The 20,613-nt window shown below is 36.3% G+C and overlaps 1 protein-coding gene across 9 annotated transcripts in view; it reads right to left on the bottom strand.

Annotated features, from left to right (window-relative positions):
- Positions 1–685: 685 nt before the first annotated feature.
- The window catches only part of LOC121330023 (homeobox protein Meis2-like), a 68,589-nt gene continuing 48,661 nt past the window's right edge, over positions 686–20,613 (bottom strand). For 3 of the 9 annotated variants that reach the window (XM_041276231.1, XM_041276229.1, XM_041276233.1), the window contains 3 exons: positions 7,181–7,239; positions 5,681–5,791; positions 686–2,402 (listed from right to left, as the gene is read on the bottom strand). In XM_041276231.1, the coding sequence (XP_041132165.1) occupies positions 2,116–2,402; positions 5,681–5,791; positions 7,181–7,239 (457 nt within the window). In that variant the 3' untranslated portion in view covers positions 686–2,115. Of the gene's footprint in view, positions 2,403–5,258; positions 5,355–5,680; positions 5,792–7,180; positions 7,240–20,613 lie in introns of all 9 variants that reach the window. The other 6 variants (XM_041276237.1, XM_041276235.1, XM_041276238.1 and 3 more) reach the window with 3 other exon arrangements.

Here is a 20,613-nt window from a genome sequence, read left to right as displayed (position 1 = left end):
ACATATTCATTTATGAATAATAATAATAATAATAATAATAATAATAATAATAATAATAATAATAATAATAATAATAATAATAATAATAATAATTCTTATTTAAGAAACAATGTTTTATTTGTTCAATGTATACATATACTTACCTTCTAGGACAACCAAGCTTTACTTTTATTTTCTTTAATTCAATTTTTTTAAATTATTTTATTATATTATTATATATTTATTTCAACTAAGAAATACTGGGCAGGAATATCTAATTGTACCTGTAGCTAAAATCGTTTACAATGGTAACGTGGGAGAGATATGAATACTCCAATCTTTAGGTTGTGTGAATTTAAGTGATTAGCCATTTAATACAAAAGGTCCTTAATCTAGTCAGTGCAATAGTTTACACACACACACACACACACACACACACACACACACACACACACACACACACACACACACACACACACACACATATCCACGTAACACATTATAAACTTGCACACATACTTTGTAATTAGTTAGTTATTTGTGTCTTAACAGGATGTATATAGTGTTGTTGATTATGTCATGTTATCCATTAAAGGAATCAACAACAACAAAAAATCACTTACACAGGGACTCATTTCAATTGTAAAGTAATACTTATAATAATAATAATATTAATAATAACAAATAATAATAATACCTCATGTAATTAATTTGTTAAAATGCATCACCCACAACTTAATTTATTCTTTGAAAAACCATCTAAATATACAACATTCTTTTAAAGAGTGACAACTCTTTTAACACCTCCTGAGGGGAAAGAAATAAATAATTTAGTTTATAGCAAAACATGTAAACACACAGAAATCTAACAAAAATCAAAAAATGAAATATTTATTACAGCCTTTGTGACTTGACACCTTTTAAACATAACGTCACAGTCCTCATACAAGTATTTCATGTATTTTTTTTTCTTTTTTTTTGACAAAGCTTAGGGGGGGAAACAGCATTTTCTTCTTTTGAGAAACACGTGCTGAGAAAGGGAGGAATTCATTGACATACAATACCAATTCCACAGCAGATCTGATACTAGCAAAAACATTCTTTTCAATTGAGGTAAACACATATAATATCTAACATGAAACAATTAATTGACTGAACTCTGTACAGAGTTTGTTACAATATTCTATTTGCTTTTTTGTGTGTTTTCAAGCTTTGAGTTCATATTTAAGTTTTTGAATTTTTTTGGTGCAAAAACCATCAATAGCTTCTTTCATTGCCAAAGGTATCCACCACTGTCAATATTGTCCATGTGGCATTTGTGTCGATCCCCAGGCTGAGAACTATCGGTGGAAGCTGCTTATTCCAACGTCAGGTTTCCTTCAACAGGCTCTAAAGAAGAAGAGTCCAGAAAAAAAAAAAAAAAAAAAAAAAAAAAAAAACACAATCCAGTGCTTGGGCAATCAACTGAGGACTTGTTTATCTACAGGGCACATTCATTCAAGAACAAAAATAACATGACATGGAAACACATGTTCAAAACGGAACTTTGTTATGAGATAAGATGGAGAGCAGCTTTCCAGCTCTTCTGGTAGATCTCGACTCCAAGTTGCCCACTGCAGTCATTTCATGTAGGGCAACTTTTCCTTTTGTAAATTGCATTATTGCTGCACCAAGACAGGCTCTCTCTTCTGGGAACAACACACACAGTGTGGAAAGCAGGGATAAATTTTTCTTCTAAAACTAGCTGAGGCAACATAAACCGAGTGACAAACAAAATAATGCACAAGTTTAACTTTCCTTTTAAAGTTTAAAACTTTTAAAGTTCCTATGTTTTTATACTACAGTAGTTATTAACTCTTGGAGCTTTTTATTTAATTATTTTTCTTCCAGAGAGACTTTAGTCGAACATCTTCTGCAATTCGTTAAGAAAGACTGTGTTGTTAGCTTGGTCCTCCATTTACTGTTGATGAAAATAATAAAATCACAAGTAAAAAAAGTAATCACAACTCATCTGGAATTCCATTAAGTGTCAGATAATTCTGGTCAGAATTCAAAAAAGTCTTGAAAATAGTTTTTAGTTAGTTGTTTTTTTTTTTTTTTTTATTATTTTTTTTTATTTTCTTGAGATCCCTTATGCTATTGGGCGTGAATGTCCAGGATCTGTCCTGCCACTCCAGGGTCTACATGGTTCAACATTGTGGGGCTCTGTGCTGACATGGTCATTCCAGGGTGTGGCGGGGGTCCCCCGTGCATCATCAAGGCCGGGTGATGGGGATGGCTGGGAAGATATGAATGCATTGGTGGTCCGTGTCGTAACTGGGAAGGGTGTGGGGTCATCTGGGGAGGAGTGTAACTTGGCTGTGCCATACTCATGCCCATAGGACCACCCTGAGATGCATAGTCCCCTGGCATGCCTTGTAGACCTGGAACACACACACACACATACAAAAAAGTCAGTAAAATGCATTTTCTTCAGTCGTAATTCAATCGCATCTTTAGCTGTTACTAATGGTCCACTAAAACGTGGACTATGTGTTATTGTGGCTGTCCTTAGCATTTGAATGCGATTGTTAAGTGTTAATGCTGAACAATGCATACCACAAGCTTTCAAACTACTTGGTGGATTTATACAATTATTATTATTTCTTTTACTTATTAAGTTTCAATACATTTTCTTTCTAGTGTAAAATAACAAACTACTGTGTATCCTATATTATTGGGGTGTCGTTTATTTGAACACATTTCTCTATGTCTATTTCTTAAAGAAATATCATTCTCTCTCAAGTTGCATAATGTTTTTTATGTTTTATCTCAACATGATATGTGATCTTAATAACCATTGATTACTGTTTCTACAATCATGGAAATTTTGCGTATTTAATAAAAAGAATTGGAATAGTTTTGCCTTTTATGTGGAATTTCTGTAATGAGGGCAGTATAAAAATGACCACTAAGGGTGTGCACTAGTTATTTTATCCCCCTGAAAAAGTACGTTTGTTAAAGGTGGAAAAAAAAAATCTCACTGCTCATTAAAATACATGTAAACATCACACTTTTTCCAAATTAAGTTTAATTTTAGTTCTGCATTGAAATGCATATAATAAACACACTAAGATAAATAAGCTAGAGTTCACATTAGCTACAGTTGTACCCAGCCATACATAGTAGTCCAATGTCTGACTGAACAGTTTTTTTTTTCCTCTAGGGATAAAAAGATGTGAGTATATTTCATTTAAACGTATAACTATTGTTATGTTCACTGTACCCAGTGAGTGATAAACAAATAAAACTGCCGTTTTGTTTCATTCTTAAAAATAAATAAATAGATAAATAAATAAAAATAATAATGAAACAAAAATTCTATCAAAAAACACACAATTACCACCGAAGCAACAGTGAACATATTTGTTAACCAGAGCAAGCAGTTGAGCTGAAGAAGAGTGTGCGAGTTTAGAAAGGAGATAAACAAAACAAGGAGCTCCAGAGCACACACTGGGGTAGGTATGCGTAAGAATGTACCAGGATTTCGGGCATTGCTATTTTGTCAATTTGGCTGTTAATTCATTCTGTAAACACGCCTAAAGTGAAGCGGGACCTACGACATTGGGTTGTAGACTGCTTTGTAATGCGACCCTCTGGGGGATTATGAAGGTAAGGAGAAGGGGAGGGGAAGGGGGTTGCTGTAAGGTCATGGAGCATGCTCAGTACTGCATTTCTCTGCCACATGCTACAATTAGGAAATTGAAAAGGTGCAGGACTTTTCCAGGAATTATAAAATGAGCTGTTAACTGCATACATTCTATGCTTTCTTGGAAGATACAAGACATTTTGTTTTACTGTTAATAAACACATAATTAACTATTGTACTGCATTGGGATTACAGCACATAAAAATATGAGTAACTTGTCATTTTAAATCAACCCGTTACTAAACCTGAGAAGAATATTCACCTCTATTCACCTAGACTACTTCCAGTTAAAAAGCCAAACAGATGTTTGTGACTGTGTAAGCTGGTAATCTAGTCTTTTAAACTGTAGTCATTCTGTTAAGTAGATCTGTGGGCCTTTATTAACAGGAGTGGTAAAACCATCTAAAGACAATAACACAGACTGCACAGTCCCAGCTACCCTGTTTGTTCTAGCACATCAGCATACTCAATGGATGATGATAATTAAGTACCAAATACACCATATTGTGTGGCTGCATAATCAAATCAAGAAAGGATAATATTCTTCTGTATTAAGCTATTAATGTAATTGGTCATGAAGCATAAAATATGTTATGTAATTAAATAGGCTAGAAATTATATGGCCTATATTAAGAATTATCCAAGCTGAGCAAATGCTGTCTCTGTGTGGCTGTTTTAGGGAACATTGCTCTCTGCATTTTTGACTCCATTAGCAAAGGAAAGAAAAAGAGAAAATCTGCTCCATCACCGGTGTTGCCACAGTGACCCCAACGAAATCTGGCCTCTATTTACATATAGAGAGTATTTTTAATCAAGGTAAGTGTTATTATACTGTGCCTCATTAAACAAAGAAGTTTAGGTGTTAAATAAAATTTCTTATGCCTTAGTGCCTCTGGGATGTGATACGTCTTGATTTTTCAAATGTCACCAATGCTGCTCGCAGAGAGGTGTAATGGGTATCTTAATCAGTCTGCAGTCGTTTAGGCATGGTGAGAGAAATTCACTCTTTTATATGCAGTCATTCTTTAATGTCTTCCCCCTTAAATTTATTGACTGACTTTCCTGTCTCTGTGTCTCGTGTCGAAAGTCAGTGGGCCTGTGTAAAAAATAATCAAAACACACAGACTCCCTAGTGAAGAATCTACTGTGTCACCACTGTCATATATTTTGACAAGGCATAATGAACTGCAGCATTTCATCTTTGCATATACGATAATTTGGGCATCAATCCTTGCCTGACAGATTTATGTCACTCAAAGGACGGTTTCACTTCTCCTCCTTATTGCTTCGCTGGAGCCTGCTTAATTTCTCTCAGTCAACCGGTGCCCTCAAGATGTTATGTTTCCTTAAATGTCCAACATTTGCATTGCCTGTCTGATAGTGGGCTACAGTGGTATTGCAAGAAATAAAACTGCAGTCATAAATATTGACAGCAATTGTCCTTTTCTGAAATTTGTCAGCTGCAATCTACTGTTAGGGTTACCTGCTTGTTTTGCAGTGGACAGGCATGCATCTGGGGGCGAATGAAATTTAAGGGAGGAGGGGGGGTGATGAGCTTGTGAGTTAAGAAAAAAAGCCCAGTTGTACTTACTTCCCCCTTTCTTTGCGATTGCTTTACAAGATGGAGGTTACATGTAGTGCCATTGCCCATCCATGCCCATATTCATGCCCATTCCACTCATAGGTCCTAGAAAGGAGATAAAATCCAAGAAGATGCCAGAAAATCAGGAAGATCGAATAAGATGGTAAGAACAGACCCCTTTGCAATTTAGCATATTTGGTGGATAAAAAAAGGTGGGGGGGGGAGGGGTGAAAATAAAATCTTGCACAAATCTATATTAAAAGATTTGTTTATATCCCCAAGTGTGTGCAAAGAAGACAGGCAAGGCAGGCAGCAGGCAAGAGCGAGACCCTGAGATGGAAGGAACATGACGTTTGGGTTGGATGGAGGCGGTTGTAAAGGGAGGGTGTGATGGAGCTACAGGATTGGTGCGAAGGCTGCTGGTGGCTTACCAGCAGGCCGGATCCCCATGTGTTGTTGGCCATCAAGTACAAAGCTCCCCATCGGCTGGCCCTCTGGACTGTATGCTGCTCCTTGACTCACTGAAGGATCAAGAAGAAAACCTGATTGTAGTCAATCGTGGACACAGAGGAGAAAGAAGAGAAGACATACCAAACAATCAGCAATCATTCCAGTTTAAACTGAAACAATACAGAGGGGAGGGTGTGTATATTTTATATATATATATATATATATTATATATTATATCTATATTAATATATCTATATATATATATATATTTCACACATATTGTGTATATATGTACATATGTGTTTGTACGGAGTGTATAGTTTCACTTATCAAATTTCTCGACTGATTAAATATGGATATATATATATATATATATATATATATATATATATATATATATATATATATATATATATATATATATATATATATATATATATATTAGGGGTAATACACACGCGCTCACTCACACACACACGTATGTCTGGGAAAAGGCAGAAAACATGAAAAAGGATAAATATAAAAATTATTTCTAGATCTCTGTCTCTCTTTAATGCACAGTATCTTTGGATCTGTCTTGCTTAATTAAGCTGCTACGCTACCATTACTTTTAATTGTTCATTTATTAGAAGATAGTACATACTAAACTAAACACATAGTCTGATTCAACCTATTTTCAAGGACTATATCATCATGTTCACAAAGAAGAGACAGAAACAGAAGTGTAACAAAGTAAAGAAACATAATTTTAGCATTGCAGTCAAAATGATAATACACAGCAGCAGGCCAAATACCCATCAAGTGCAACCTGTCAGTGACCGGAGTCCCTATCACAGCACAGAGCTTCCTTCCCAGCCAACGCTTAGAAGAAAGACTAGCGAGTAGGTTTGAGTACGTCTTCATCAAATGGGTGTAGAAAATGAGGTGTTACAAGTAATTTATAAATGTATATTACTGATGAATATATATCCAATACAACTGTACAATGAATATGTAAGAAAAAGAGTCATGAATAAACTTCAGCTATTATTAATTTGTGACTATACGCTTGCCCTATAGGCAGGCAATGAATTGTTACAGAAGAAAAGCAAATTCAATAAGGAGTTACAGTGTACAGCAAGAGGTAAGGCTTTGTAACCAGACAAGCCTGATTGGATGCAGACAAGCAGTGGGAGGGACTCTGCAGCAGCTCGAAGCAGTCAAATTACTGCTTGTGGTGCTAATACTTGTGCCCAATTACCAATTCACAAAGAAAATAAAAGGCAGTTTCAGTAGCGCGAGGGTGGGAAATCTCTTATTAGCATCAATTAGTGAGGTTGTTTCCAACAGCGAGATGGGGGGGGGGGGGGCACAAGAAAAATATGAGATCCCAGAATGCCAGGCTGTTGGCGTTTATTTATCAGGTGAGGGGATTCCTGACGAATAACTTGATAAAGATTTTTGCCTGTGGGAACTGAAAATAGTTAGTAGTTGGGACTTGCCTGCTCTATTTGACTGGTCGATCATGGGCTGTACTATTCTTCTTCTGGCATTAATAAACCTGGAAAAGGGAACAAAATATATCAGAGTGCTTACTAGTAATAACCTAATGAATCAAGTTAAAGCATGCATTAATAATACATTACACAGTGGAGGGGGTGGTGGTTTTCAGGACAAAAGCTGTAATACTACAATATATTGTACATAATTGAACATTAAAAAAAAAAAAAAAAAAAAAAAAAAAAAGTCTTGGATTAATTGGCCTACACTCTGCGCAACAGCATTCATTTGTTTATTTTAATCTATGCATTTTGCTAAATAAAGGTTTTAGTTACATTAGGTAACCATGGCTACTGCTGAACAATTCCAAAGGCATTCGCAGGCCTAGCTGTCGCTGTTCATCCAGACAGTTTTTTTTTTTTTTTTTTTTCCTTAGACGAGCTAAGCCCAGGTTTCCTTTGCAGTTAATGTACAAGGTTAATATACATAAACATATTCTGTGTGTGAGTTATCACTCATTCGAAATAGAAACATGTTAAAAGTTCACAGCCTGCAATGAGTTTCATTATAGGAGGTTCAGCTACCCTTCCAGCTGTCCATAAACGAGGACCAGGCTTTGCCACTCTCTGCTTTCACAAGGTATTGTTATGTCAGCCAGCCCATCAATTAGGCTGTCTGAAGTTTTATCACCACCACACAGCAAATAAGTGCGGTCCACAAAGGCCCCTGCGCCTTCCCAACTCCTGCAGTTTTTGACTGTAAAGTTAGGGGTCATTTAGAGGTTAGTGCCAGCCGAGGGCAACCTTTTTAACTAAGACTGGGACACCCAGGTCTACCACTGAGGCAAACTGGCCACTGCAAGCTGAGTCGCCCATTCACATACCTTCACATAAAAAAATACAGGTAGAAACATATGTTTCATATTATGACTAAAACAGTTTCTGTTTCAGACTGGTACTAGTATTTAAAGCTCAAACACTTAAAAGATTCTATGAAAACATCCATTAGATGAAAAAGGACTGGAATCAATTTGGTTTCTAATCCCGTACCGAGTACACGTCTGAACTATTCCTATTAATTAAACAGCTTTCTTAGTGACACATGACATATTTTAAAAAGACATTTAAAGGTTTGCTTGGCAAATCTCATAGCGAGTATAAAGTACAAGTTGTATAGAATATCAAAGCTAATAAAAAACAAATAAACAAACAAACAAACAAAAACAGTGGGAGACAACAGGGGAGAAATGGGAAATTTGGCTTAATTTTTGCATACTTTTTTTTGCATACATGAAAGTAAAGTTTTCTGGGAGTGTGAGACCAAAGATGTATTTTAGGCTTTCTAATCTACCTTTGTTGTCAGAAATGTCACCCTGCCTGAGGTGCAGTTAAAAGGTTTCTAGCATCAAAACTAGCCGAGCAAGAAAATACAGGTAAGATCCATTGTTTTAGTTATGAAGCATGTTGAAAGTGCTTGCATTGTCTATATAGTTTAGTACATTTCAGCAACTTTTACTACAGTAAACCAGCTACTATGCCAAGTAATTACTGTTAACAAAGTGATTCAACTAAACTGATTAGTGTACCTTATGAACATTACATCACTTTCTTTACTTAAAAGATATAGTGCATATACAAACCTACACATACACCGTGCTTTTTTAAGTTGCCACAGTAACACACTGGGAGTTGACCGAAACTCTTTTTGCTTCCACAGTGTGTTTTATCAGTAAGAGTAAGGCCAATTGAGATTATCAGGGCCAGGCTGATAAGACTGTTTTCTCTCCTCCCATGAGCTGCTAATGGTGTGTGCTTATAACAACAAAACAAAGCTCCAGAGATGGGAATGAGGCGTGCTGTGGTTGTGCTTAAACCACAGAGCGAAGGAATCTTTCTTACCCCTTTTATTCACATATCCTTTCCATTCCAAGTAGAAAAAAACAAATAAGCCAGAGCTATTTTACCCCCAACCATTTTTATTATTTACATCTGGTAGTCTCCTTATTATAGCTCTCTCTCCCCCTGTTCCCCTGAAATTCTCTCACACACACAGAGCTGCCAGCCATTACGGTCACCCCCCCCCCCCCTTCTCCTCTCAGCATGGGAACTCCATACTGTCTTCAAACAAATAATTAAAGGCAAGGTTAAGGGGTCAGCTGGAGGTCATTTCTTGGGATATTCATCAGATTGTTTACATTAGTAAAAACATAGCTATCCACTTGTGTTGCTTTCAGGTTTACTTATCAATTTAGGGCATATAAAAATTTTCTCAGTGCTCTGAGCCCTTTAAAAAAAATGCAGCTCGGTCATTTTTACACTGGAGTGTAAAAACCCTAGGTCTCTCCGTAAGCATACGAACTCATTCCACCTTTTCAAATCATTTCCAATAGCACTAGGCCTGCATACACGATACACTTCAGACTATGCATTTTACTGGGGAACTTGTCCATTGTTTGACAGCAAAATTTACTGCTGTGTACAACTGCTTATTTTTGTATGGAACATATACTACACTAACAGTGAGGTACCAATAATAGGCATTACCATGGGACCCCACTTCAACTTAGCCTGTGGGTCAACATTTGATCCTTGAGCATAAATAGTTCTTAAAATAAATACTTGAAGAAATAAACAGATCATGTAGCTGTTAATTGTGCCTATTTATATGACATAATACTGTCTATTTTTGTTACTATAGCTACCTGCCTTTTAGATTTTCTTAACAGCTTATAGGTCACTTGACCTCTTAAATCCACACATTAAAAAAAGAGAGTTTCTGGCAAGGCCTGAAAATGCAAGAAACTAATTACATCCATGTAATTTGACCCTGCAGCACAAACTGTGATTACACAAGAGAATTTTATTAGAAAACACCATGATTCTTCTTCCGTATAGGTCGCACAATTTGGAATTAACTATATTTACCCTCTCTGGGGGGTAAAATATATTTATATATATATATATATATATATATATATATATATATATATATATATATATATATATATATATATATATATATATATATATATATATATGATGATGATTGCTTAAGCTTCTTGTTTGCCATTTTATTTTGTTTAAGTCAGAAAAGCATTGTTTCTGGTTAACTGACTTAGGCCACACCTGGAAACCTACTCCTGTTGTCAGCATTCCTTCTGTAAGAAATCTTCATGCCAAACCATAGTAACCTGGAACAAGGCCAAAAGTAAAGCCCTCTCATCCAATTACAAATCAAGAGCTTGGTCAGTTGTTTGACAGGTTTTGCAGAACACTGAATTTGTAGCTCCCAGAAATTGTGCCCATTACTAGAGATACTGCTTCTAATAAATTAAGCTGTGAAAGTTCGTAACTTGATTTATTTAATACCATGTTATAATGTACAGCTCTAATACCAGAGGGTACATTTGCATGAGATAGTCAAATTCTTGACTTTACTTTTGGCTGAGATGTGTGCAACTAATAACACTATCTGATCCGAGTATATTTTCATGCAAATGAACATACTTTCAGAAAAGCTGGTCTTCTAGTTATTTTGTGTATATTCATTATTATAAATTCAATCATTCCTTTATGGTATATTTTGATGACTTCTGATGACCAAAGAACTTTGTCTTCTAAACTGTGAAATTACACATTCAGTTATTTAATGTAACAATCATCTGGTGGCCTTATAAAGTTCATTCAATATTTCCTCCCAAATAAATGACAAACCAGCATGCATAACTCTTGCACTGCTTTAATCTCATCTATTGTAAATTAAGATAAGATCAGGGCAGATTACCATTTTTTAGACACTAACTGTTTAAGAATTGCATCACAATGTATCTGGAGATTTATCTTATACTATCAAAAAGGAACTTTCAAAGCTACTTGAAAAAAGGGGACGAGAGAAACACAGTAAACTTGCTCTAGCAATTCGTATCTGGGATCTTTCTTCTTTACGATAAAACATGAGTCAAGAGACATATGCTCTAGTACATTACCTCACCCTGGATTTGATTTATTGCAGATGTGAAACAACGAGAAACTGAATCACTTTAGAAGTTTTTACAAAACTAGCTGACATTAAGATTGCCGTTCTGTTTACATAGTTTAGAACTCTTCTCCGGGATTTTTCCTAGCAATTCCGAAGTTCCACTGATCTGTTTTCATTTGTTTCCAGTTGTTTTTTAATTATTCAAAAAAGAAGAATACATTTAAGTCTAAAATAAGAATGATATATTTGTTTTACAAACTGACACACTTTAAACGAGCTGCTAATTAAAAGAAATCAATAGCAGTGCAGCACATTTTTTCTTAAGTATCTCTCCTAAGATGGTTAACCTGTGTTTTGTGGCTTTACATTTCACTTTGAACCCCCCTACCCCCCCTACCCCCCCTACCCCCCCCCCAATTGACAAGTTGCAAATCATCTTTGCCTATGTATCACTTCCCACCTCTTATGCATCATATTTCATTCATGCCGGTGTTGAAGTGCAAATTGGGGGGCAATTTAGTTGGGTTTTCTGGTAATGATTCTGTTATGCAAACAAAACCTCCTGGAAGACTGTAGAAATGTCCAACAGAATTATACCAACTCCTCAAACCACAAAGGTGCATTCCCCACATTAACTCCTGTTGAACCTTGGGCTTTGCTCTCCTCAGCACCTTTGGAAGTTAGCTGCCCTGAACTGTGTGGCAGCCCAGCTGTTTGTTGTCTATCAAACACCTAAAGTGGACAAGCAGACCAGCAAGAAAATGTCATGCCTTTGATCTAGCATGGAGCAGCTGCTGATTTATACACAAGGACTTTGTTCTTCTGTTCTATTTTACTTTATTTCCTAAGGCAGAACCACAAAATCCAGCAGAAAAAAAACTGTTCTGTTCTCTGCAACATCAACAAGCTCTGACAACTGCAACAGGGTTTTTCTTGGCCCCGACAAAGCTCTCAGACATCTCCTTTGACGCTTACTTTATTTTTTTTAAGAGATATGGTAGTTATTGTTCAATTCAGCTTCTGTGAATGGAATGGACTGTGGCCAGCAAGCCTCAGGCATAAACACACCTGTATGAAAGGAGCCTTATTGTAGCAACCATAGACTTCTAACCTGCACAAGCACTACCAGTTCTTGGGTTCTGAGAATTGAAAGCTCCAAACTCCCAAACAGTAAATCCTGGCCAAAACAAACCTGTTTCTGTATCTGGCTTGTGCTACCTTGTATGTGCTAGGAATGTTATTATTATTATTATTATTATTATTATTATTATTATTATTATTATTATTATTATTATTATTATTAGTAGTAGTAGTAGTAGTAGTAGTAGTAGTAGTAGTAGTAGTAGTCCTATTTAAATGCCTAGTAGTACATTTTACATCATTTTAAAGAACTATTAGTGTGTTGTTGTTATTATTTATGTATCTCTCATCAATTTATAACACAACAACTATAACATGCAAAAAAAATTGCTTTCATGTATCATCAGTTATGTTTTACTCAAGTTTTAAAATAGACAATAATCCATTGCAATGAGCAAATACATTGCAACTAGCCAGTCTGAAAACCCTTGAATTGAGGTCAGTGTGCAGGAGGGCATGGCCTTCAAGTAATGCTGTCATTCAGGAAAACAGCAATGATTCAGGAACGCAGACCAAAATGTCTCAATTATTGCTCTTATTGACTCCAGAGAGAATTGCCGCTCTATCATTACTGTAGACAACAAACAGTCTGAGCTGTGTGCTGGCCCAGTTAAAATTACTATTTGCTGTGCAGGGTCGGCCAGATTATTCTCACAAACCAAAGGGGGTGAAAGGAAGAGTTCCTTTCCCTTTCTTCCACAAAAGCTGCTTGCAACAAGCCTTTTGTACTGGGCCAAAAGGAATAGAAGGTAATCTCTGCTTTCCAGTGCTCCAAGACTAATCTCAAGGCACTATCGCAAATAAGGATCTTGTTTTTTTTTTTAACTACAATAATCTAGTAAGAGATTCTGCCTTGGTGGATATTGTCAGATATCAAACAGGCAGATTCAGGGATTAACAGGCGGACTGATTTATAATGACAAGGAAGTCACAATATTTCAAACAAAATTGACATTTCATTGACAATATGTTCAGAAACAGGATCATCTTAAAAAGGTGGGCATCTAAAAGAAAAATCTGTTTTGTTTGATCTAAACAGCAGGTCACAACCTATAATGGTGTGTTTTCTCTGGCTATAGCTAGGCAGCTGTTATTCAACTACAAAACGCTATTAAAGCTTAGGTATTACAGAAAAAAAGCTACTATTTAAATAGATAATAGGACTTTTAAAAAATAAAAATGGTAGTTTAGCACTGTTAGGTACTGTACTAAAAGGTACATTAATATTTAACCTATCAACGATAAGGGAGAGAAAAAATTAAACCTTAAGCTAATGTCACACGTAGATGCAACCGATTATTGTGTTTTGGATGTTGCTCGATGTTGTTCCTTTAATCCAAATGATTATTGAACATTAACAGTAAAACAAGCTGCAGCTTTGAATTGCCCTTTAAATCATTTATCCCTCCAACACTTACATCAAACTAAACAAAAGTGCAGAAATAAAAAGCACTGTTTGCAAAGTACCAGGTAGGCTGGCAACATTTAAACAATGAACCAGTCACCTTTGTTTTTTTTTAACAAAATCCCCATGAGTTCAGCATTGTGTTAGCATCAAAGCCTCTGAGGCTCTGTCACTTTCTTAAGGCAAAGGATTAGGGTACTGGAACGTATACCTGTACATTTTTAGCTGTCAGGACCAGTGTTTGAAAGAATGCAAACTTTATGTCTCTTTTGCATGCTTGCTTATTGTTTCTCAAATCCCAAGGCACAGTCTGTAAAGCCGTGTTGTCAAGATGGTGTGAATGAAAAGAGATCCCGGCTTGAGAACTGCTCTGTCAGTTTTGTCCCTTAGGCTACAGAGCTGGGTTTGCAGTCTTAAAGCATTAGTAGTGTGCATTACCTACTCCATTTTCCACACCTGCCTTCTTATGAATCATTCTCTCATTTAACCCTCTGACTACTCAGACAAGCGTTGCAGCTATTTAAAGTAAAAAAAAAAAAGCTTTCAATTCATTCAAACATTTGTTTACTTGACTGTGCTCAGAAATGTTAAAAATCACCATTAAACTGAATGAAATATGAACCTTTTATTTCTTACTCTCTGGGGTCAATTAACACGATTTCCTATTGAACATTCACAGCACATTCCTCACTTCAATACTAATTCATCTTGAGTAGGCAGATTTACTGTCATATTTTTGTATGTGATTTGAAAGAATACATTTTAGGCTAAATTGTGGTTCTTTGGAGTCTGTTTACAACATTCCTCCATGCCTTCTGCGCATTCTGCTTTATCAAGAAGAAAGCCAACATTCCCCAATGGCCATTTTAGCTGTAGGGTTAAAAGTTTCCTCCCCTCACTGAAACCTGCTTGTTCTGAAGCTAATAACCTTGTTAAAAATGTGATACATTTATAAAATCGCATTGGGCAATTTACCTATATGCAATCACATGTGCTTTTGCACTGAATTTATATTTAACAATTTGCACTTATTTAATACTTATTCATATTTAACCATAACCATAGTGGGACAAGCCAATATTAGTTGTGTTATTTTACTAAGCTAATATGGGAAGCTAGATTTTTTTGGGATGTTTATGTGGTAAAATCACAGGCATCATTAGCCTGGTTCTTATTCCAGAAGTGTCAAGGGACATCTCATATCTCACCAGCTTAGATGACACCTTAGTTTTAGGTCTCATGCCAAGGACTGAACCTCTGACAGCTGAGTGCAACCACCTGCACCCATAACACTGTGTTGCTAATGAACATATTACAAGAGGTGACAAACTAAAGTGTTGCAATCACACTCAAATAAATTCATATATATATACTGATGATTTTGGGCTATGCGTAGTAACATGTTCTCGGTGGAATTAGAAAAAAAAAAAAAAAAAAAAAAAAACCTCCAAAGTTCAAACACAAACAATGGCTTTAAATGAAAACAGCACTGTCATAACAAGAGCTCAATAAATACTGCTGTGGAAAGCACCATAGTTTTCAGATGGGCAAAATAGTATTGCCAAGGCATGCATCATTTTTCAATGTTATTAATGCTATTAATATCAATTGAGTATGATATACTTTGTTTAGAATTTGACAGTTGACAAGCGAGACCAATCGACACACAACAGTACACTGTGAAAATGTGTTCATAATAATAATACTACTAATATTACTACTACTCTGAGTCTGCTGGCAACATGTTGGCCTTTGTCGACCAGTGGGCTCTGGGTGGCGTGCCCTGTACCACATCCCCCTTTGTAATAATAATAATAATAATAATAATAATAATAATAATGACAGAATTTTAAGCTATAAAATAACATTACAGTTTCCACACAAAAAGAACGATAGCAAACCTGTCAATACCTATAATACTTTAACCAATGGACCTGATGAAACACTAAACAAGCACGTTCCAACAAAATTTGAATGTGTGGCCGGTTCACAGGGTTACAGGTATTGAACTCAATGATGTCAATGCAGGTTATCTCACCTAGTCACCACTGTGAAGTAATCCTGGCTATTGGTGCTATCGCCCCCCTCCCCATTCCCCGGAGCAACCTGTCAAGATCTGAGACTCCCCTAAACAGCTCACTCTTAATTATTTTAAATCTTTTTTTCAATGCTTTGTAGCCTTTAAAACTATTTGCTGTATCAGCAAAATAGCAAGGCCTGCTCCAGACAGCTTTTCCATGTTTTATGTATAATGTATTTACCCAATCGTTAGTTCATAAGAAAGAACAGGTATATGGCATGCTATAAATAATGGCTGGAATGTAAAACTGAATTGATCTGTCTGGCATTGCTATCCAGTAATAGTGCTGGCAGAGGACAAGGTTTGAATGGCTGCCAACTAGCACAGGTCCAGCCAGAGTTTTGTCTATGGGGTTGTGCCATGTCAGGCAGAAAGCAGTCTCAAGTGGACTCCCATGGCTCAGAGCACTGTCTACTGTTTAAAAACACTGCTGTCATGGAGAAAAGAGCTACATTTCCAGAGTGGTGGGATAAGACAGACCAGTTTATGAGAGTGGAATGTTGTTTTAAAAAACACACTTTCCACTGGTGATTCTTCTGAGACACCAATTGGACTTATAAGACTTCAAGTCTTTAATTAAGCCTGTAAATAGGTGCAATCCTCACAAAATTAGGGACCAGTGGCTAGTAAAGAGTAGCTTAAGCAAGGGACTGCGATGAATCATGTGATACATACGTTTTCATACAGAAAACAGGCACTGCATATCAGTGTGCATACATGGAAAACATTTTGAATTTCGGACCTAGCCATGTCCTTTGCTTCCATTTCTGCCATTCTGTTCTACATTACGTGTAATTGATGCGTGCTTCACGAACCATAAAGCTTATGACAAAAAATAAATAATCACAAAATGGTTGCTTTGGTGTTGTTTTTGGCTATAGCCAAGGAAATAAAATAAAATAAAATGGTCCATATATATTTTCTCATTCTTTGCTATTGCGTTTCTTGAGCCAGTGCAGGTTTTCTTAAGCACCTCTGAGGTATTATTTAAAGATATATTTTTATTGCATCCTTTCTTTAACATTGGCAGGTTATGTCCAAATATTTGACAAATATTATTCCAATATATTTAAAGAACCTACCAGCAGACCTTTATATCTCGACAAGCTCTAAAGTAAAATGGAAGCTCATAAACAGATGCTTGACTGTACAGACTTTGCATTTTATCTTAAAGTAGTTCTCTTTTTTATAGCCCTGGCCTTCCCATCTTACTGCTCTGAGCCTGGGTCACAAATCTTGCCGCTATTCCAGTGTGTGACATCTTCGCTCGTTTGCTGCTGCTCATTAACAAACAATACTGCTGTGAAATTGGTTTAATGACAAAGTAATAAAATTGCTATTCTGCTCACAGATTGCCTGAGGCACTCTGAGCTCCTACAAGGCTTACTGTGGGTACCAAGATGCATTAAGCTGCTTATTCATGAAAACTGCATCCTTAAGTCTTTCTTCCCCTTTATTTTTTTTTACTCTATACCTGAAAATGAAATAAATTAACCTACTTTTTTCCCTTTTCTACACCATATCTCAAAAACAAGAAAAAAAGCAGACCCACACAAATTCTCATGCCTTCCTGTTATTTAGCTAATAAAACCTAGTCCTTTTAAATCTCCTCCACTCAGTGCTATTATTATTATCACCATGACTGTGTAACAGTTAAGAAAATTGGTTCATTTTTGTATTATTAATAAAAGATAGCAGTTTATCTTAAGAACATTTTTGTGGGCACCTGTTTTTCATAATGAAGTATATGTTTAGAAAAGTGTCCTGTTTCCATCTGTGTGGGGCCCACACCAGACTTTCAGATTTACTGCTGCCTGACAATGATGAAATAACCAAATTGGTGTTTGACAGGTGGATCGGCCCTGTTAATTACACACAGACATCTTAATAGTGTCAGATAAGTAAATAAAGCAGAAGTCAATAGAGACACACACAATGGCTGATACATTTTAGCACATGCGGCTGCAATCTGCCTTATTGTCTTAGAATGGACAGCATCTCTGTACAGTAACAATATAAAGAATTGTAAGTACAAGGGAGTCTTAATCAAATTCAAACAACCAGACTATTTACTTATGCAATGATATGGCGACTGGCATCATACAAAGATATTAAGAACAAAAATACAATTTTATCCAAATACATTGAATCCAGTTTTACATGTAACAAAGATGTAATTACCTTTGCAGTGTCACAAATCCAGATCAAATTAATTTAGGGCTGGGCCTTAGGATCAGACAACAGAATCAATCCTCCTAATGAACTGCCAATTAGTAATCCCTAAATGAGGAGGATCAGCCTGTCTGCACTGGAGAAGGCTGCTACAAACTGTACGACTCTTTTTGAGTTATTAGATCATGTCGGACATAAGTACCGTACCTAGGGTATTTTTAGAAAGCTAAACAGGCAGTGTAATAGGTTGCATGGCTTGTTGTGCATTGACAGAAGTGTCATCGTATCTATCACAAGGTCGCAATTCAAATAACAATGTGACACATGCTATGGTGATAGAACACGGCAAATACCCCACAGTTCTAATCTCAAAGAATTTAAAATTCTGAAACCAGTAAATTACTGCCCTAAGGGACTGCCCAGTCCTTTAGATTTTCTAGCCTGCTTGTCCCTCTTTGCCACTAACAAAATCTTTGTAAACTAAAGCTGCTCATTTCCCCTGCCAACTACCAGCTTGCAAGGCAAGCACACTGGGCTGTAAGTCACTGAACTTAAGTGTTCCTCTGCTGGCAAATTGATAGCATACTTTTATTATGTGTTGAACAATGACTACTGCGAGCAGGGGCAAGATCCTCACAGCTCTACACATAATCTAGTTGACTAAATGAAACACGTCCATTACATCATTGGACAATGAAAGCAACAGCAAGTGTCGGCCAGGACAATAGCATTGCAGTTTTCAGATGTTGTCAAAGGGGCATGTCATAAATCATACCTAAAGCTTATTGAATATCAGGAGCTGGGGAGTGTGCAGAGAGCAGCAGTGTGTGTTCGTAGCTTGTGATGCAGGCTTATTCCTCATCATGTGCTCCATATATTCTGCATGCTAAGGTCACAGCCTATTTCTATGGATTTTAATGAGTCACTTATTAGGCTTGTTTCTTAGGGCTTATTGTTTTGCGTATAGGAGGTTCCTGGCCTGTGACTAGGATTAGATGTATTCAGTACTGTAATCTGTCAGCTACAGCTGGTAAATACTTGAATATCAGAATTGCAAAAAAGAAAACTATTGCTATTATTATTATTCTCTCTGACGTCGCGGTTCAGTTACAAAAAAATATAAAAAAAAATAAAAGTACCATGACAAAAGTTAAATTATATATTGCTTTATACGTCTTGTCACGACGAAAAGTATGATACTTGAAAAGTGTTTTTTTTATATATATATATATATATATATATATATATATATATATATATATATATATATATATATATATATATATATATATATATATATATATATGCATATATATATATATATATATATATATATATATAGTAGCGCCGGGTGCATCAGTCAACAGCACCAGGGCAATAATCACATCTATGGTGGTGAGCAGGGTATGTCTTACTGTGTCAGCATTAAAGACTTGAAAGGATCTTGTCAGGGTCCATTTAGCCCAGACTGATAGACTAACAAAAAGGTTTGAAATGGCAACTACAGCTGGGACCTGCATGTTTCCAATTGCTACCTAAGCCAAGAGACACCATCCTCTACAGCATAGTGGTCAGTTTACTACCTCACCTGGTTTTAACATCTTGATGATAACACAAATATGCACAAAATGAACTTCTAAACTTGTAACAATAGAATTTTATTTAAGATGTAATGGTGACTTTATTGTGCACAGTTGTGCACAGTGCAGATTGACTAAATGAATGGCCATTTCACCTGCAGCTGGCAGTGTTAGGCTCTGGTAGGAGCTGGAGAATTACAGGGCAGCTTTAAGAAAACAGCTAGCAATGTCTGCCTGTGAGTCATGCACAAAGGCTCAACATTAAAACAATGGAACAGGAAATGTGACTCGATAAAAAAAAAAAAGAGAAAAAACTCCTCCTTGCTTTTCAGTTGTTCTGAATTACTGAAGGAGATTAAAAATAAAGTCAGTGTTTTAAAATAGACTAAAAACTAGCATTAAAATGCTATTCTTTATTAGGCTTCTGACACCATATATTTACTAGGCTCTACTATACTTTAGCAAGCTTTGATTTTGGTAAACCTCAGTACATTTTTACAAAGAAACTGTCAATTAGTAAGGCCACAGATTTTTGGTTGAGTAGCACTTGTTAACTGTAGTGGATTTTTTTTTTTTTTTAGCTTATCAGTAAGGGTGGGTATATAACATAAGCACATGTATGTATTGTGTAACAGCAACAAATCCCTTTATAACTGTTGCTAACCTTCTGTTTACAGAATACACAGTTCTTTCTGCTACTCTTTTCTCTAACAACAGGCGCTCAGGTGAATCCCAGGTAAATGCTATGGCTTTTGGCAGCCTTGCAGGAATGATGCGCTGCCAACGACACAAACACAGAGCTTCCTTGTGGCCTCTCCAAGACACGATTGTGCTGGGAGACAAAGCAATGATTCAGCTACATCCTCTCCAGGGGGTGCTGGAAACTGAAGACGACTGCCTGCCCTCTCACTGTCACTAGCCAATAATTTGCCAACATCAAATCAAAGGGAAGCAGCTCACAATTCTGAGTGTTTACCGGTATGCCTATCAACAGGAATTCCATGTCCATGTCACATCCTGTATCATTCCCCTGCAAAACAAACTGCCCTCTTCATTTAAGTTGAAGACAAAATGCTGACT

The sequence above is a fragment of the Polyodon spathula genome, chromosome 17, assembly GCF_017654505.1.
Source record: "Polyodon spathula isolate WHYD16114869_AA chromosome 17, ASM1765450v1, whole genome shotgun sequence".
Taxonomy (NCBI): domain Eukaryota; kingdom Metazoa; phylum Chordata; class Actinopteri; order Acipenseriformes; family Polyodontidae; genus Polyodon; species Polyodon spathula.
Note: the sequence above shows the minus strand (reverse complement) of the source record. Positions and strands in the feature narration are given on the sequence as shown.